The 16668-nt window shown below is 39.8% G+C and overlaps 3 protein-coding genes across 5 annotated transcripts in view; 1 reads left to right on the top strand and 2 right to left on the bottom strand.

Annotated features, from left to right (window-relative positions):
- The window catches only part of LOC122669668 (probable glutamyl endopeptidase, chloroplastic), a 55761-nt gene extending 54472 nt beyond the window's left edge, over positions 1 to 1289 (bottom strand). For all 3 annotated transcript variants that reach the window (XM_043866495.1, XM_043866492.1, XM_043866494.1), the window contains exon 1: positions 971 to 1289. In XM_043866495.1, coding sequence (XP_043722430.1) covers positions 971 to 1235 — 265 coding nt within the window. In that variant the 5' untranslated portion in view covers positions 1236 to 1289. The remainder of the gene's footprint in view (positions 1 to 970) is intronic.
- A 723-nt stretch (positions 1290 to 2012) lies between these two features.
- LOC122669783 (probable xyloglucan endotransglucosylase/hydrolase protein 8) lies at positions 2013 to 3148 on the top strand. Its single transcript, XM_043866636.1, has 4 exons — positions 2013 to 2182; positions 2279 to 2379; positions 2467 to 2669; positions 2756 to 3148. The coding sequence occupies exons 2-4, from the start codon at positions 2326 to 2328 to the stop codon at positions 3144 to 3146; spliced, it is 648 nt and encodes a 215-aa protein (XP_043722571.1). The 5' UTR covers positions 2013 to 2182; positions 2279 to 2325; the 3' UTR covers positions 3147 to 3148.
- Positions 2787 to 16668, bottom strand: part of LOC122669782 — a 32080-nt gene continuing 18198 nt past the window's right edge. The window contains exon 3 of the mRNA XM_043866635.1: positions 2787 to 2823. Coding sequence (XP_043722570.1) covers positions 2805 to 2823 — 19 coding nt within the window. The 3' untranslated portion in view covers positions 2787 to 2804. The remainder of the gene's footprint in view (positions 2824 to 16668) is intronic.

Raw genomic sequence — 16668 nt, 5'->3', positions numbered from 1 at the left:
ACCAACATGTCAGCCATGTCTGCAACAAAGTGTTGAAGCAAATGGCTTCTATCTTTTTGGTTTTGGTATGATAGTATTTCAAACCAGATACAATATCATCCTTATTCCTGGACAGATACACTTGACTGTAGAAATTTCCCAAAAAGGTAAAACTACATTTTGAAACAAAAGTTTCATATAGAACTAAGAAGGAACGACCAAAACACATGTCTGCAAAGTGGATAAATTTTCTTTGTGACCAACCTCTAGCAGGTAAATAGTCTTCCGAACTACTAGTGTTTTTATAACCTTCAATCAATTTGTCAGTTTTTTTTGTGTTTTAATGGGAATAGTCGATAGATGCAGATGCTAGACTATCATGCCAAGGTTCACTAACTGTGAAAGAATAAAAGAAGCTGTAAACAACCTCTAGCATTATGTGAGGGTAATAATGCAACTAAACGGTATTGTGGATAAAGACCCACTAATATGGGTGGAACATAACTATCACATAGACTTTCTGAGGCTAAAGAGATTCAGTACCAATAACTACTACAAATACAATCTGAACCAAAAAACATTAACCTGCCAAATGAAATCAGAGATATTTAGTTCAATACACCACTGGAGCCTCACATAGTAGCTTAGAGAACACTTGAAAAGACGACCCAAAACGATAATTAGCATACAAAGAAACGCAGTTATACTTGAGCAGACAGAAACCCAAAGAAATTTGACTTTCTCACTAGTTTTAAATTCGCCTGGGACAAAAATCCCAGTTACAAGATGTAACAAACTCCAATCCAATTCTACTCAATTCAGAATTATGTAATAATCTAGGCAGCAGTTCAACTCAGCAGCGTGATTCCAATACTCAGACAGCTGCCATCCCATAAGCGGATCAAAATCTAAGGGATAACCATCCAAACTACATAAAAATAGAACATACCCAGAGAACATAAAGAAAATCAAAACGGGTTTTTATAGTTACCTTCATCTTCAATGGTGGAAGACGAAACAGAGCCATTAGAGCCACCGGAGCCATCCTCAGCAACAGCAGCTCTAATAGGGACGAGATTATGGAACCTGGAGGTAAACATGTTGCTCTTCAAGGGTTTTACACTGTTTCTCTGATGAATTTTCGGAAAACCAGGAGAACGGCTAAATGGAAAGGAAGAGGGGAAAATGGAAATAGGAGGAGGAGAGAAAGAGGAAAGGGAAGAGAAACGATGATAGAGCTTATGCCGGAGGAGCATGATATAATTGTAGTGGGGAAGACCTACACCGCATCAAACCAATAATCAAATGAACATATACAAAAAGAATCATCTCTGATGACCCACCCAGCCCATGAAAGAAAGAATGAGGTAAGAGTGAAAGTGAGTGAGGTAAGAGTGACTGGTGGATAAAGAGAGTTGGACTAGATTGTCAGCGCGTGGGCAACTGTGCCAGACTACCACCACGGGCTACAACAGTACAACCCAATGGAATTGCAATGCTGCGGACAAGCCAGGATGACTTTATTCCTTCTGTTATGACAATTTAGGTCGTCTCGAGGGAGGCGTGCGCCAGGGTGCTGTCAAGGGCATCCAGCGGTTGAGCTGTGCTGCACAAATTTTGGCACACATCTAGGGATGTGTGCGGTACAATCCAACGACTGACAGTACCCTGGGCGTCCTGTGCTCCCTAGAGACGATCCTGATCCTTCTCCTTTTTGACCGTACATGAAACTTTTTAGCTTGACATTGTTGATCTACTCTTATCAAATTAGTGGGAAAAAAAAGGGTTATTTCCCAATGCCCCCCTGAAAATGGCCAAACTTACAGTTGTCCCCTTGAACTTTCACTAATTCCACATGCACCCCTATTTTCCAAACTAAGTTCCACTATAATCCCTGCCTTTAGACAGAGACGTTATAACATAACGGATCCTAGTTTTTGAACTTCGATGGACCATTCTGCCCTTGGATAGCGTAAAATGACCAAAATGACCTTACCTGAAAAAAAACAAAACAAAAAAACCTGCAACTCTCCTTTGGCCCTTCTTCTCGTCATTGGAGCTCTCATGGCTTGTTGTCCTACAATGGAAGCAGCCGCATCCAATTTTTCTTTCGCAGATAACTTCGATATAATGTGGAATGAGAGTCATTTCAAGACCTCTGAAGATGGGAAGGTCTGGTACCTCTCCCTTGACAATAGTACAGGTACAAAGAGATGAATCTGTGTTTTGCAATTGGGTCTTAGTCTTTGATTTTGTTGTTATTGAGATACTGTTTGTGTTTTTGTCTCTAAGAAAACAGGCTGTGGGTTTCAAACAAAATAGAGATACATATTTGGGTGGTTCAGTATGAAGCTCAAGCTTGTTGGAGGCGATTCTGCTGGTGTTGTGACAGCCTATTATGTAAGTTAAATCTACATTGGATTTCTACTTTGTGAGTTTGTGGTAATAATTGATGAATGAAGAGATAATCGAAATCTGGAATTGCATATGTGCTCGGATTTGGGAGCAGGGCTAACGAGGGACGAGCTAGATATCGAGTTCTTAGGGAATAGAATAGGGGAACCCTATTTGATACAGACGAACGTTTACCAAGATGGAGTTGGGAACCGTGAGATGAGGCATATGCTCTGGTTCGATCCAACTGAGGACTTCCATTCCTATTCCATTCTCTGGAACTCTCACCAGATTGTGTAAGTTTCTATTCCCTAATCCTAAAAAAGAGAAATTTTTTTTTCACTTAATTGATGTGAGATTTTTTGGGGTTTCAACAAAACAGGTTCTTCGTCGATGCTGTGGCGATAAGGGTTTTCAAGAACTCTGATTCATTAAACAACACTTTCTTCCCTAACGCGAAGCCCATGTACATCTTTTCCAGTATCTGGAACACCAATGACTGGGCAACCAGAGGTGGGTTGGAGAAGACGAATTGGACATTAGCTCCATTCGTGTCCACATACACAGATTTCAATGTCGATAGTTGTCAATGGCAAGACCCATACCTTGCTTGTGTCTCCACTACCACACAGCAATGGTGGGATCAATACGACGCTTGGCATCTCTCCGACTCTCAGAAGAAGATTACGCTTGGGTTCTCAGAAATCTTGTCATCTACAATTACTGCCAAGACACAAAGAGGTTCCCAACCTTGCCACCAGCGTGTTCTTTGAGTCCATGGCCAAGGGATGATTGCAAATGGGTTCAATCAAAGGGGTTTGCAGGGATGATTGCAAATGGGTTGAAAGATACCTGCAACTCATCTTCCCCAAATCGATTTGGGGGAGATGAGTTGCAGGTTTTTTTTTGTTTCTTCCAAATAAGGGCATTTTTGTCATTCTACCCTATCAAGGGGTATAATGGTCCATCCATGTTAAAAAACTGAAAACTATTATAACATAACGGATCTATCTAACGGGAGATAGTGGTACTTAGTTTGGAAAGCAGGGGTGCACGTGGAATTAGTGAAAGTTCAGGGGGGTAACTATAAGTTTGGCCATTTTCAGGGGGCATTTGGAAATAACCCAAAAAAACAAAAAGGCATGCACCCCTAAGTAGTCCAAAAATTCCACCAGCACCCCTTGTTCTTCTGATAATTTGAAAAAAAGGGGGTCCATGTAGAATTGTGAGAAGAGCAGGGGGTGAGGTGGAATTTTTGAACAACTTAGGGGGTGCATGCATATTTATCTAAAAAAAAGACATTGTTTTTGTTGATGAAAAAAAAACAAAGACATTGTTGATCTACAATAATAAAGGCAAAAGTTTTGAGTCAGGATCATGTCCTTGTAAAAGTACATGAGTTGTTGTCGTTGTTACATTATTAGTTGACACGTGGATTTCCATTAACGAGTTTACCTTCTCTGCCTCCACCCACCAATTATTAAACCCCTTAGCCTACTCATAACTAGTCTACCCTTTTTTTTCTCTCTCATTTATTATTTAATCCCATTTGTATTTTTTTTTTAAATTTTTATTTAACATCCATTATTTGGATTGTTTTTTATTTATTTTAATTTTTTATTTAATCCCATTACAAATCAGGTATTTGTGGTTTAACGGGCTCGGATGATACCAATTTAATACGATGCTACAACAAATAGAATTGCACTATGTGGCTGACCATACCAATAGAGATTTAAAAAAAATATATTGGTAAAATCGGTATCGGATTGGTTCCCCCAATCGATACCAATATGAATTACCCGATTCAGATGATCTAATATCGATACCCTATCCCATCCCGTCCATCTGTGACCCACTTCACTTTATTGGTACCGTCAATCACATGGCGTGATCCCATTTGTTGTAGCATTGTCTCGAATCGGTATCGGCCAAGACCATTATCATATTCGATATTGATTACTAAATTGTCTATGCAACAAAAGAGTTGCAATGGGATCAAATAAAAAATTAAAAAAGAAATAGAAGTAATATTAAATAATAAATGTGAGATAGAAGAAGGGACTAGTTGTGAGTCGACCTCATTCAAATTTATTTTTTCAATCTTTATTGGTATGGTCAGGGCTATTCTATTTGTTGTAGCACCTTATCAAATCTATATCGGTCAAGCCCGTTAAACCCCAAGTACCTGAGTTGCAATGGGATTAATTAAAACATTTTAAAATTAATAAAAAATCCAAATAATGGATGTTAAATAAAAAATTTTAAAAAAAAGTAGAGATAAAATTAAATAATAAATGAGAGATAGAACACCGTATCAAATTGGTATCGGCCGAGCATGTTAAACCCCAAACACCTCAGTTGCAATGGGATAAATAAAAAATTAAAATAAATAAAACAATCCAAATAATGGATGTTAAATAAAACATTAAAAAGAGAAGTAGAAATGGAATTAAATAATAAATGAGAGATATAACACCGTATCAAATAGATATCGACCGAGCCCGTTAAACCCCAAGTACCTGAGTTGCAATAGGATTAAATAAAAATTTAAAATAAATAAAACAATCTAAATAATGGATGTTAAATAAAAAATTAAAAAGAGAATTAGAAATGGGATTAAATAATAAATGAGAGAGAAAAAGGAAAAGGAGTACACTGGTTATGTGTCGGCTAAGGGGGTTAATAAATGGTGTGGTGGAGGTAGAGAAGGTAACAGGTTAATGGAAATCCATGTGTTAGCTAATAAGGGAACAAGGACAATGTACTTGTACAAGGACATGATCCAGACTCAAAGTTTTTGTGCACTCAACGGATGAGGATAATTGGTTGGTCGAAATAATCAAAAGTATCCTATTAAACCATGTTGAAGCACCTATCTCTTGTATGTGTCATCAATCAACTCCACAGCAGACGGAACCATAGCTGGATGGTTGCAGCCTAAAGCATGCCACTTAGTTGTGTTTGGCTTATCACTAAGTGTGTTGAGTTATCTACAACTCTTTGTAACTATCTAAACTCTAGAGTTCTATCTCATCTCAACCATTGTACTCAGTTAAAACTCTACATAATTATATATACAAGTGACAAGTCTCTCATCAAGATATGAGAAACCATTCAATCTTAACTTGTGTTTTCTAAGTCTTAATTTGGTATCAGAACTCTAGAGCTCTCAAGCTTCTTTTTCGATCCATTCTCTTTCCTAATATAGCTGACCAAACTATGACATCCCCATTTCCCACCACCCTAAACCCAACCCACTTTATTTCTTTGAAACTCACTAGATAAAATTATTCTCTTTGGAGGTCTCAGTTTTTCTCGGTTCTACGAACATATGATCTTGAAGGCTACATTGATGGTTCTCTTTCTCCACTGTCACGGTTTCTTCCTTCCATGCTCCCTGCAAACATTACCTCTATTACTAGTGTTGTTGCTTCTCTTGACTTTGCTTCGCCAGCCCCCAATCCCGCCTTTGTAAAGTGGTTCAAGAAAGACCGGCTTCTTCTCAGCTGGTTGATCTCATCCCTTACTAAACCGATTCTTGCACAGGTTGAGGGCCTCAGTATCTCATGACAGGTCTGGTCTACTTTTGGAGCATAATTTCTCCTCCCAATCCCAAGCTTGTGCTATCACACTCGCCTTCAGTTATCTGCTCTCAAGAAATGCAGTACTTCTTCCATCACTGATTATCTCCAAAAGAGCAAGACCCTTGCTGATTCTCTTATTGCTACCAGTCAGCCTCTTGGGGATGATGAACTGATTGGGTATGTTTTAAGTGGTTTAGGTTTTGAATATAGCTCCTTCATCACTTCAGTCACCACTTGACCTAATCCAGTTACCTTAATTGATCTTTATGCCAACCTCCTTCAGCATGAGGTATGGCTTGATCATTTCTCGTCTACCGCGACCAACTTCCCAAATGCCAACATGGCTGCCAAATCCTCCTATGGACGTTTCTCCTCTAAGTCCTATCGCTCTTCATCTATTGATAATGGACAGTTAAACAGTTCCACCAATGGGCAGAAAGGCAGCACCTCTGACCGTTCGCATGTCCTCTTCTTTATGTGTTTTTGTCAGATTTGCAACAAAGGCAGACATTCTGCTAACCGTTGTTACTCTCATTACGAGGACTCCGTTACTGTCGCCACTTTGTACTGCTACCTCCTCTGCATTTGATCTATCATGGTACCCTGATACGGGTGCCACACATCACATCACCGCTGATTTGAATCAGCTCAATCTCAGCTCTGACTATACTGGTTCTGACATGCTATGCGTCGACGATGGATCAGGTTTGCATATTGATCATATTGGTTCCTCTACTTTATCTGCTTCCCAACAAGATTTTCATTTGAAAAATATTCTACATATACCTTCAATTACTAATAACCTTCTTTCAATTAGTTAGTTCTCTCAAGACAACAATGTGTACTTTGAGTTTCACCCCACTTGGTTCTGTGTTAAGGATCTAACTAGAGAGGATAAGCTACTGCATAATAGGATCAGTGAAGTTCTTTATCAGCTTCTGCTCTCTACTAGCTCTAATAAAGTGGTCTTTCTTGGTGAACGTGTATCTCTGGATTGTTGGCATGGTCATCTTGGAGACCCCTTCACTCGTCTCACTCGCTCTGTGGTTCATCATCGTCGGCTTCCTATTTCACATCACAACTTATCTCTTGTTTGCACTACATGTCAATAAGGCAAGAGTCACAAGTTCCCTTTTTATTGTACTGGTTCCGTTTCGCGTGTTCCTCACTCAAATTTATGGAGCCCCGCCCCGTTCTTTCGTCTAATGGTTTTTGTTATTATGTTTCCTTTATTGATGATTTTAATAAATTCACCTAGATTTATTTAATATCGACCAAGGATGCCATTGTTCATACTTTTAATCAGTTTAGGACCCCACGTTGAATGCCTCTTTGATCATAAAATCAAGGCTTTTCAATCTAACTAGGGTGGTGAGTATTGTACCATTGCCACTGACTATCACATTTGGGCATCACTCATTGCCTCTCTTGCCCCCATACACATGAGCAAAATGGTTCTGTTGAAAGAAAACATCGACATGTTGTTGAAACTGGCTTACCTTTATTAGCCAACCGCTCGGTCCCTCTTCGATTTTAAGATACAGCTTTTGAAATTGCCTGTTTTCTCATTAATCGCATGCCAAGTGCAGTTATTGGTCACATAGCTCCTCTGGAAAAGCTCTTTAGAACAAATCCGGACTACACATTTTTTAAGGTGTTTGGATGTGGTTGCTACCCATATCTGCGACCATACAACTCATCCAAGTTAGAATACTGCTCCACTCAATGTGTTTTTATTGGTTATAGTCCTTCTCACCATGGTTACAAAGGCCTGAATCGGACATCTGGTCGTGTTTTTATTACCATAAATGTATGAGGCTTTATTTCCATTTTTCCCTACCCTGTGGTACCCCCTCTCCCACCCCTCATGGTTGGCCTTACTGGGCCTCTGCCTTAGCTCCCCCCTCTTGGAGATGTAACTACTTATATAAATAATGATTCCCCAACCCCCCTATTCCCTTCGCCCATTTCTTCTATTGATCCTCCCCCCCCACTCGTGATCTCTCCTCCACGGACTCAGTCTCACCAAGGGATCTCTAAACTTCGATGGCCTCTCTCTAAGCCTAACAAACAGGCTTTGCTAGTGCAACTTGTGGATATTAAACCCACCTACCACAATCATGTCGTCCAACATCCCCAATGGCACTCTGCCATAAACATTGAGTTTGATGCTTTGTTACGCAATGAGACTTGGACCCTAGTTCTGCCATCTTCCCAGATGAATATCACCAGCTGTAAATGGGTTTTTTTGACTCAAACGCAAGGCTGATGGCTCTATTGATCGCTACAAGGCACATCTTGTTGCCAAGGGATTCCATTAACAACCCGATCTTAATTATGGTGATACCTGCAGTCCGGTAGTCACACCCACAATAGTTCGCACCATTCTTGCCTTGGCTGTGCATAATAATTGGTCTATTTGCCAAATTGATATCCAAAATGCGCTCCTTCATCTCAATGAAGAGGTTTATGGGGCTCAGCCTCCCGACTTTGCTCACCTGTAATACCCCTCTCATGTATGTCGTCTCCACAAGGCCTTATATGGCTTGAAGCAGGCTCCTCGTGCATGGTACTCCTGACTTAGTACACGTCTGTTACAATTGGGATTCATGTCTTCAAAGGTTGATACATCATTATTTAGCTTCCGGTGCGGTCATCATATCATTTTGGTGCTCATATATATCGACGACATTCTCTTGATTCCCATAGGGCTTGCCTCATCACTTGGCTGCTTTAGGCACTTAAGGTTTATTTTCTAGTAAAGGATCTTGGCCTCTTCAACTATTTTCTCAATATCGAGGCTGCCCACTATTCTCACGGCCTGGTACTCTCCCGAAGGAAATATATATTGGACATCCTCTCCCATGCTAAAATGGTAGAGGCTAAACCGATATCTACCCCAATGGTTTCCACTCAAGCCCTCTCCAAATTTGAAGATTCTTCGCTACCGGATCCCACGAAGTATCACAGTCTTGTTGGTGCACTACAGTATCTTACTTTTGCATGCCTCAACATTGCCTTTTCTGTCAACAATGTCTTTCAATTTATACATTGGCCTACAACGACACACTAAGCGGCTGTGAAACGAATTCTTCATTACTTAAAAGGGACTATGCACCATGGCCTCTTCTTCCATCTTGGACCTTATTAATCACTCACTGCTTTCTCTGATGCCGATTGGGCGGGCTACCCTGATGATCGACGATCAAAAAGTGGTAATTCATTTTTTCTAGGGTTGTAGACACCTCATTTTATCTTTCTCCCCAGAGGTTTCCTGTAACAATGATGAGCACCCTCCAAGGCCTAAAGCCAGTGTATCTATGGATATAGCGTCAATGTGCACTACCCGAATCTATTCACCAATCACCCTTCCCCTTGCCAGAGCTTGAACCAGAGCCTCCAAGCCCTCTAAGATTCCCTGGAAATGCTAGTCCTGACCCAGACCCCTTGGCACTAGCCTGGCCTAGCCCAAAACCTGACCCAAACAGTCCAAACCATCCTCATCGAGACTGAAAACAATCTTGACACTCAAAGCCACGAGTTGACACTGAGCCTACCCACCCTCGACATCGAGCCATACCCTCCTACTGTCATACAGTACATTTCTACTGTCCATCTCACTTCGACATTTAGTTAATGGTAATTGACATTTAGGTACTAACCTTCGATGTCGATTCCTGTTCATTGACAGTCACTCGATGTCGACTGTGCCCCACTTTGATGTTGACTCTAGCAGTTTCAATGTCGAATCTCTGCAAATCCGAGAAGCCCAAACTTTCTATATTTTGCTCTGATTGTGCTTCTTTTCGCATTTCAGCCTATTTTTGGCACTTTGGATCTCAATCTTGGCTCCCTTAGGCCCCAAGATATACCTCCAAAGGCAACAAAACACTTGCTACCCATCCATTGGTCCTTACCTTGACTTTACACCCACCATCGATGCAAAGACCCCCCTTTTGGAGGATTTGGAAGAACCCAGCCATACCTACACGAATTTGGGAATGCACACACCCCTCTACATCTATAAATACACCCCCTCTCATTGTTTATGAGCTTTGCCTATGTCCCTAGTTCAAAGACAATGCTCCCTTACACCCATACTTAGCCTACTTTCAAGAGTCTTGAATCCTACCATTCCCTTCCCCTCTTGGGCATCATCACCCTACTTGAAGACTCCAAGATCAAGATTCAAAGACGCTAATCCAGTAATCTCAGCTTGACAACGAAGCATTCAAGTACAAGAAGGCAAGAGAAGCCTTTCAAGCAGTGATACTTGCTCAACGTTCGAATCTCCTGAGTTACACAAGGGAAACCTCTATACCTCCGCTTTGATCTTCTCCTAACTAGGTAGGCCATTTTGTTTTTTTATTCTTAATCTTATTCGACATTCGCTATTTTCATTTTTTCTGTTTTGCATCTTTAGAGGAAAGTGATCCCACCTCTCTAGGTGGTGATCACATTTACTCTCTGTTGTTCTTTTGTTTTGTATTATGTCATGTCTCATGCATGCATCTTCACATAACCCCTATGCCCAATAGTCTAAGATTCCACCATGTTTGCATTTATATTATTACATATTTACACATGCCTTGCACATTCTCATGTTCCTCTATTCCAACTTACATATTCACTTTTGTGTCTTTCACACTTACTTTTCATGCTTCATCATATGCATACATAAAAGTACCATTTTCGGTTCCTATGCTTTTCTCATCACCATGCTTAGATTAATGTCTGTCATGTTTAAGTTTATTAAGACTTGATTCTCCTACTTTTACATTCATGTATACTAACCCTTTCCTTGCAGCTGAACCTCCGGGTATGTGTTTCTTAACATCTCTTGTATCTTATTTTCTCATAATTTTACTTACATTTTACATTCTCCCAAAGTGTGTTGTTCATTCCATTATGCCTAACAATAGAGAGATTGGCAAGTCTGGATGGACTAGGATGCCTAATACCTTCCCCAAACTATAACTTGACCTGTACCCAAACCAACGGATCATTTGATCCCTAAAAGGGCATAATATGAGAATCATACATTTACAAATTTTGGGTCCTAGACCCTCTAGTTGGCGACTCCAACATCCAATTCACCTCTCTCCGATCCCCCACCATGTCATTGTCCTCACAAGGGTCCAATCTTGTCTAATGGGGGTTCTCTTAAGCAACCCACTATCGCACACTCTAGCACTGACGCCGAATATAAGGCTCTAGCCAATTCAACTTTTAAACTCATCTGGCTTCGCTCCTTACCTACAGACATTGGATTCCTCCTTCACGTCCTCCGATACTATGGTATGATAACATCAGTGCAACGTACCTCTCCTCCAACCCAATCTTTCATGCTTGCACAAAGCACATTGAAATTGATTTTCACTTTGTGCAGGATCTTGTCCAACGGGGCCTCCTTGATGTTTGATTTGTTTCTTCCAACTATCAACTTGCTAACACACTCAGAAAGCCCCTACCATTGCTCGTTTTCAGCTACTATGTGACAAGCTCAACATCGGCAACATCGAGTTTCGGTTGTAGGGAATATTGAAGCCACATCATTATTCAACTTCACAACATATAGAAACACAGCCGGATGGTGGTAGCCTAAAGCACACCACTTAGTTGTGTTTGGCTTATCACCAAGTGTTTTGAGTTATCTACAACTCTTTTTAACTATCTGTACTCTAGTGTTCTATCTCATCTCAACCATTGTACTAGTTAAAACTCTACATAATTATATATACAAGTGATAAGTCTCTCGTTAAGATACGTGAAACCATTATACCTTAACCTGTGTTTTCTAAGTCTTAATTGACCATCATCATCCATAGCGAACAAACAGTCGTGCATGAAAACCTTCTCCAATAGTGTATTAGGTTGGATCTTTTACACTTGGATGCACAATTCAAAGAAATGGAAATCCGAATGGTGAATTGACTAATTCGAATCAAAATAAACCATTATCTATCCCAATTTTTGGATAATAGCTGATTCATGCCAAGAAAACCAATTTAGAATCAACAAGAACATTCTGATCCTCGAATTTGTGTTAAAAACGCTATTTGGTTGAGAGTGGAAGGGTATTTTGAGAATTTCGTTCAACAGAGGAGTATTGATGCTTTCTCCACGGCGGATAAGTTTTTACTATGATGTCTTATCACTACTTCGTCGATTAAAAAAAAAACATTTGTCCTATTCTTTTTACCTATTCATTTTATTTATGTTACAAAATGGTTGAAAGTCATGGATGATGGAGATTTGAGACGATTTGCATATTAAAAAAAAAAAAAGGAAGGAAAAAAAAATTCTAATCACAGAAGTTGACTTCATGGCCTAAACCTTTTTTTATTGGAACTTACCTAGTTTTTTCTCTAACAAAGGTGAAAAGAGAATCCTTTTTTTACCCCCGAATATTATCTGGGACCCGGGGGGAGGCCCTTAAAATTTTTATTAAAATGGAAGTGGAATTAAAAGCAAGTACAAGGTGGGGACATTGCCGCCTTACCCCTACCCACAGGAGCGAAAACTCTCAACCACACAAACAAGGAAAAACCTCTACCCTTGACAACAGAAATAAATAAAGAGATAAATCAAGCACTACCTTTTTCTAAGAACTAGTAAACCAGCCTTGTCTTCCTGGAAAATGCGCTAAAGCTCCCCCGGTGGCTCTTCCCCAAATTGGAAATTTTTATTAGATGTCGTTTCGTAAGCAAAATTGGCAAGCCAATCAGCTACTCTGTTACTTTCCCTAAAAGCAAAAGTAATTGACGTTCGAGTTGAGTTACAAAGCAATAGGATTTCCTGAAACCAATACCACCCCTTCTAGAGGTTACACTTTTTCTGGTTGATCACTCTAACCGTAGAAGTAGAATCGGAATTAACCACAAAATCCGTAAAGCCCATATCAGAACACAGGTTCAAGCCTCCCTCGAGGCTCTTAATTCTGCCACCGAATTAGTGCATTCCCCATAGAAATTAGAGAAGGCCGTCAGAACTACCGCATCCTTGTTTCTAATGACCCCTCATCCGCCACCTAATCCTGGATTACTTTTACAAGCACCATCCACATTCAGCTTTACAGAGACAAAAGGTGGACACCAGTAAATCGGAATGGGTGGTATTAGCTTTAGGGGGTGGCCTCTAAACTGAAACCACACACAATTAAAGCTTCCCTTATTGTATCTGAATGCCTAAACTTGGAAGGGTATGGAATACTTCTCACCCAATCCTGATTTTTTCTATAATTGTACCCGCAATGCGGCGGGTTTCACCATGTCTTCTATTGTTCGTCTCCCGCTAAAGCTCCCAAACAATAAACCAAGGAAGGAGGCCAGTAATGATGCCACAAAGGCTTTTGTAATTAGCTAAATTCTGCCAAAATAAAATTCGGCTCTGCACCTCCTAGGCATGAATCAAATCTACATCAAATAAGCTTGTAAAGTAATTCCATACCTTAGTTGCGGTTCTTCCCCTAATCAGACTATGATTTTCCGTGTCTCTCTTTGGATTACCACAACAGAAACATTTAGACACCAAGGGGATGCCAATGGCTGAGAAGAGAATCTCTTCGGTCATAGTAAGTTGATGCAATGATTAGGCTATTAATATCATCATTAACCCTGCCCCTTTGTTGGTAAGTAAATCTAATAGCAAACACTTATCTGGAGTTATTGTTTGAGTTCTAAGTAAAACTGGCTTGTTGGAAGATTCATCTCCTATCCCAAGCACATAGATCAGTCCCGATTAAATCCGTTCTTAATTTTATACCTACATATCTTATGTCTTATTTCTCATTCCCAACAAAGATTTTCTCACAATTAGATAGAATTGATGCCCAATTTTGGAGAGGTGAACTAGTGGACACAAAAAAAAAAATATATATATATATATATATATATCTCTTATACCTTAAGCAAAAGGTGTAGGCCAAAAAGTATGGGAGGTTTAGGGTTTAGGTTAAATTTTGTACATAATGAAGCTCTCCTAGTTAGGCTAGGATGGAGACAGCTCACAACTCCCACTTCATTATGGAGCAAGATCTTACAAACGAAATATTTTCCTAGAAGTAATATTTTGGATATGAATTTTAAACATAAATGGGGTTCATGAGTTTGGAATAGTATCGCTCACATTATTCCTACTCTAAGACAACTTCGCTGTTGGAAAGTGGGATCGAATTGTTCAATTAATATTTGGATGGACCCATGGTTGCCAACCTAACTGCAAATCTATAGTGGGTCTAAGGGAACATCAATCTCCCTATATAAATAGGGTTTTTGATCTTCTCCTGGCCGGGTAGGAGTTGGAATGTTCCCTTATTCAACTCTCTTTTCCAGTGTCTGTTATGTTGAAAATTATGACCATCCCTTTATAAGGTTATATGGTCCATGTGTATGGTTTGAATGATTTGAACCACGGGTTGGTTCACCATGGTTTGAAATGGTTCATTTTGAGTTGCACAAGATTATATGGTGATTAAAGGTCCTAACCAAGGGCATTTTTGGAAGTGAAAATGCTAAGTAAGCTGGGCGTGAGAGATTCTAGGTTAAAACTATAATGGAATGAGGAATCTTTGAAGTGTATAAACTCCAAGTGTTCTCCCAATTCCAATGAGTAATATGAAAAAAATTAATAAATAGTTGCTGATTTAGATTGAGTGCAATTCCCTTCTTTGGATGTCCTTGTAACTCCCATTGATTGATTGCATTACCCTTTCTAAGTATCATGAGCCATTCTTATCCTCATCATGCATCATAATCACAATTGTGAAGGGAGTTATTAAGAGTGCAATGGGGAAGCAAGATGGGCCTCTATGATTGTGTTTGATAAAAGGTTTGTTAGTGCAACTTTGAATTTTGGTTATACAGAGACCGCTCTTGAATCAGAGGGACGGGGGGGAGTGCTCGAAGGACTTCAAAAAGCCAAGCTATCAGGAGTCACCACCGCCACCATTTGGACTGACTGCCAAATTATAGGGGATCTGTTGCATCAAGGCCGACAAGGCATGGAACGGTGGCCATGGGAGCTTTTTACTTACTTAATTGATATTAAGTTTGTAATTAACATGTATAACTTTGTGGATGTTTTGAAGCAAGGTCTATTTTATGTATCAGTGGTCCATCGGTTAGCTTACAGGGCTCGGTCTGGAAAGCTTCGTAAGTATGTAGATGATGATGTTGTCTCCTTGTTTTTGAGTAAATACTATTTGCCTTCCAACCAACCCAAAAAAAAAAAAAAAAAAACCTATGTCCCTTATGTACGAATGTTTGAAATACTCTTTCTCAGTCCAAAGAAAATGTCAAAATCTCGAGGATTAAAAGATTCTCTTTTCACTAACAACTTGGTGATTCGTTAACAATCAATGGTTTGACTTTGAAATTTACCCATTGGCCAATGCTCATGTACAGAACAAAAGATCAATTTACTCTTCACTCACTATGGAGGTCTAAACCCTCTAATAATATGGGTAAAGAAATTTTTGACTTTGTATGGTAAGGGATGAGACTTAATAATAACACAAAAATCCAATCGCACAGTAACATCACCACCAGAGGAGATTCTCTTTTCTCTACGGTATTGAAGAAAAACTTAATCCTTAAACAAACCTCAAGCTTTTTTTTTTTTTAAATCTAATTATTATTTATTTATTTATAAAAAAAAGACTTAACACACTGCCGGTATACTGTAAAGTAGTTCCCCCTTTGAAATGACCCCTGCCCCTCCTATAAAATACCCCATCCTGCTCCCCCATTGGTACCGCCCATTAGTTTCTTACACAAGAGCAGTGTGCCTATTCGTCTCCCTTTATTTATATGTATGATATCATTACGTAAGTGTTATAGATGCGCGGACAGAATCCAAACCGTGCAATGAGTTCATCTCCATCCCCTGCATTGGCATGATCCTCATCATACAACAGTATGCACATGGGTGAAGCACTCTCCTGACATTTTAAAAAAGAAAAACTTTTCCTTGCTGATTGCCGATTCTGAATCACCAAAACCTGATTCCTGTCTAACTGATGCGGCCAATTTGTATTGGATTTCTAGGGTTCAGGCCAATTCCGACCAATTCCAGCTGAATTGGAATCGGCTGAGATTGATCCTTGCCGATTTCGCATATTGTACCTTGCTGTCATTGGTGAGGGGTTTTTTTTCTAATCCTAACCCCCACCCCCATTACTTTGTAGATATATTGTCTATATCATCATCTAATCAGATGTTATTTTACATCTTTACATAAATAAGATAGCCAATAAACAAGAACAAAAAAATATGGGACCCTATGAAGCTATATGATTCCTCTTAAGAATAGTTGATGATTCCTTACCACAATTCTCAGCTTACTGAGGCAACTGAAGATGGGACTCTAATGAAGGTGGGGAATGTGGCAGTTTAGAGACTTTGCCAAGAAGGATACTACCATCTTCAAGATCACATGGCTTAATGCTACAGCACTCCTGCATGAAAACGAGTTCGTCCTGTTGATGATTCCTTGCCACAACTCAGCTTACTGAGGCAAGTGAAGATGGGACTCTAATGAAGGTGGGGGATGTGGCAGTTTAGAGACTTTGCCAAGAAGGATACTAACATCTTCAAGATCACATGGCTTAATGCTACAGCACTCCTGCACGAAAACGAGTTCGTCCTATTAATGCACTCTAGGAGCTCGATGCAGTTTCAAGAAACTCATAGATCCCTGTAAACCAAGC

Source organism: Telopea speciosissima, chromosome 7 (assembly GCF_018873765.1).
Source record: "Telopea speciosissima isolate NSW1024214 ecotype Mountain lineage chromosome 7, Tspe_v1, whole genome shotgun sequence".
Taxonomy (NCBI): domain Eukaryota; kingdom Viridiplantae; phylum Streptophyta; class Magnoliopsida; order Proteales; family Proteaceae; genus Telopea; species Telopea speciosissima.
This window is presented reverse-complemented; position numbering and strand designations above follow the sequence as displayed.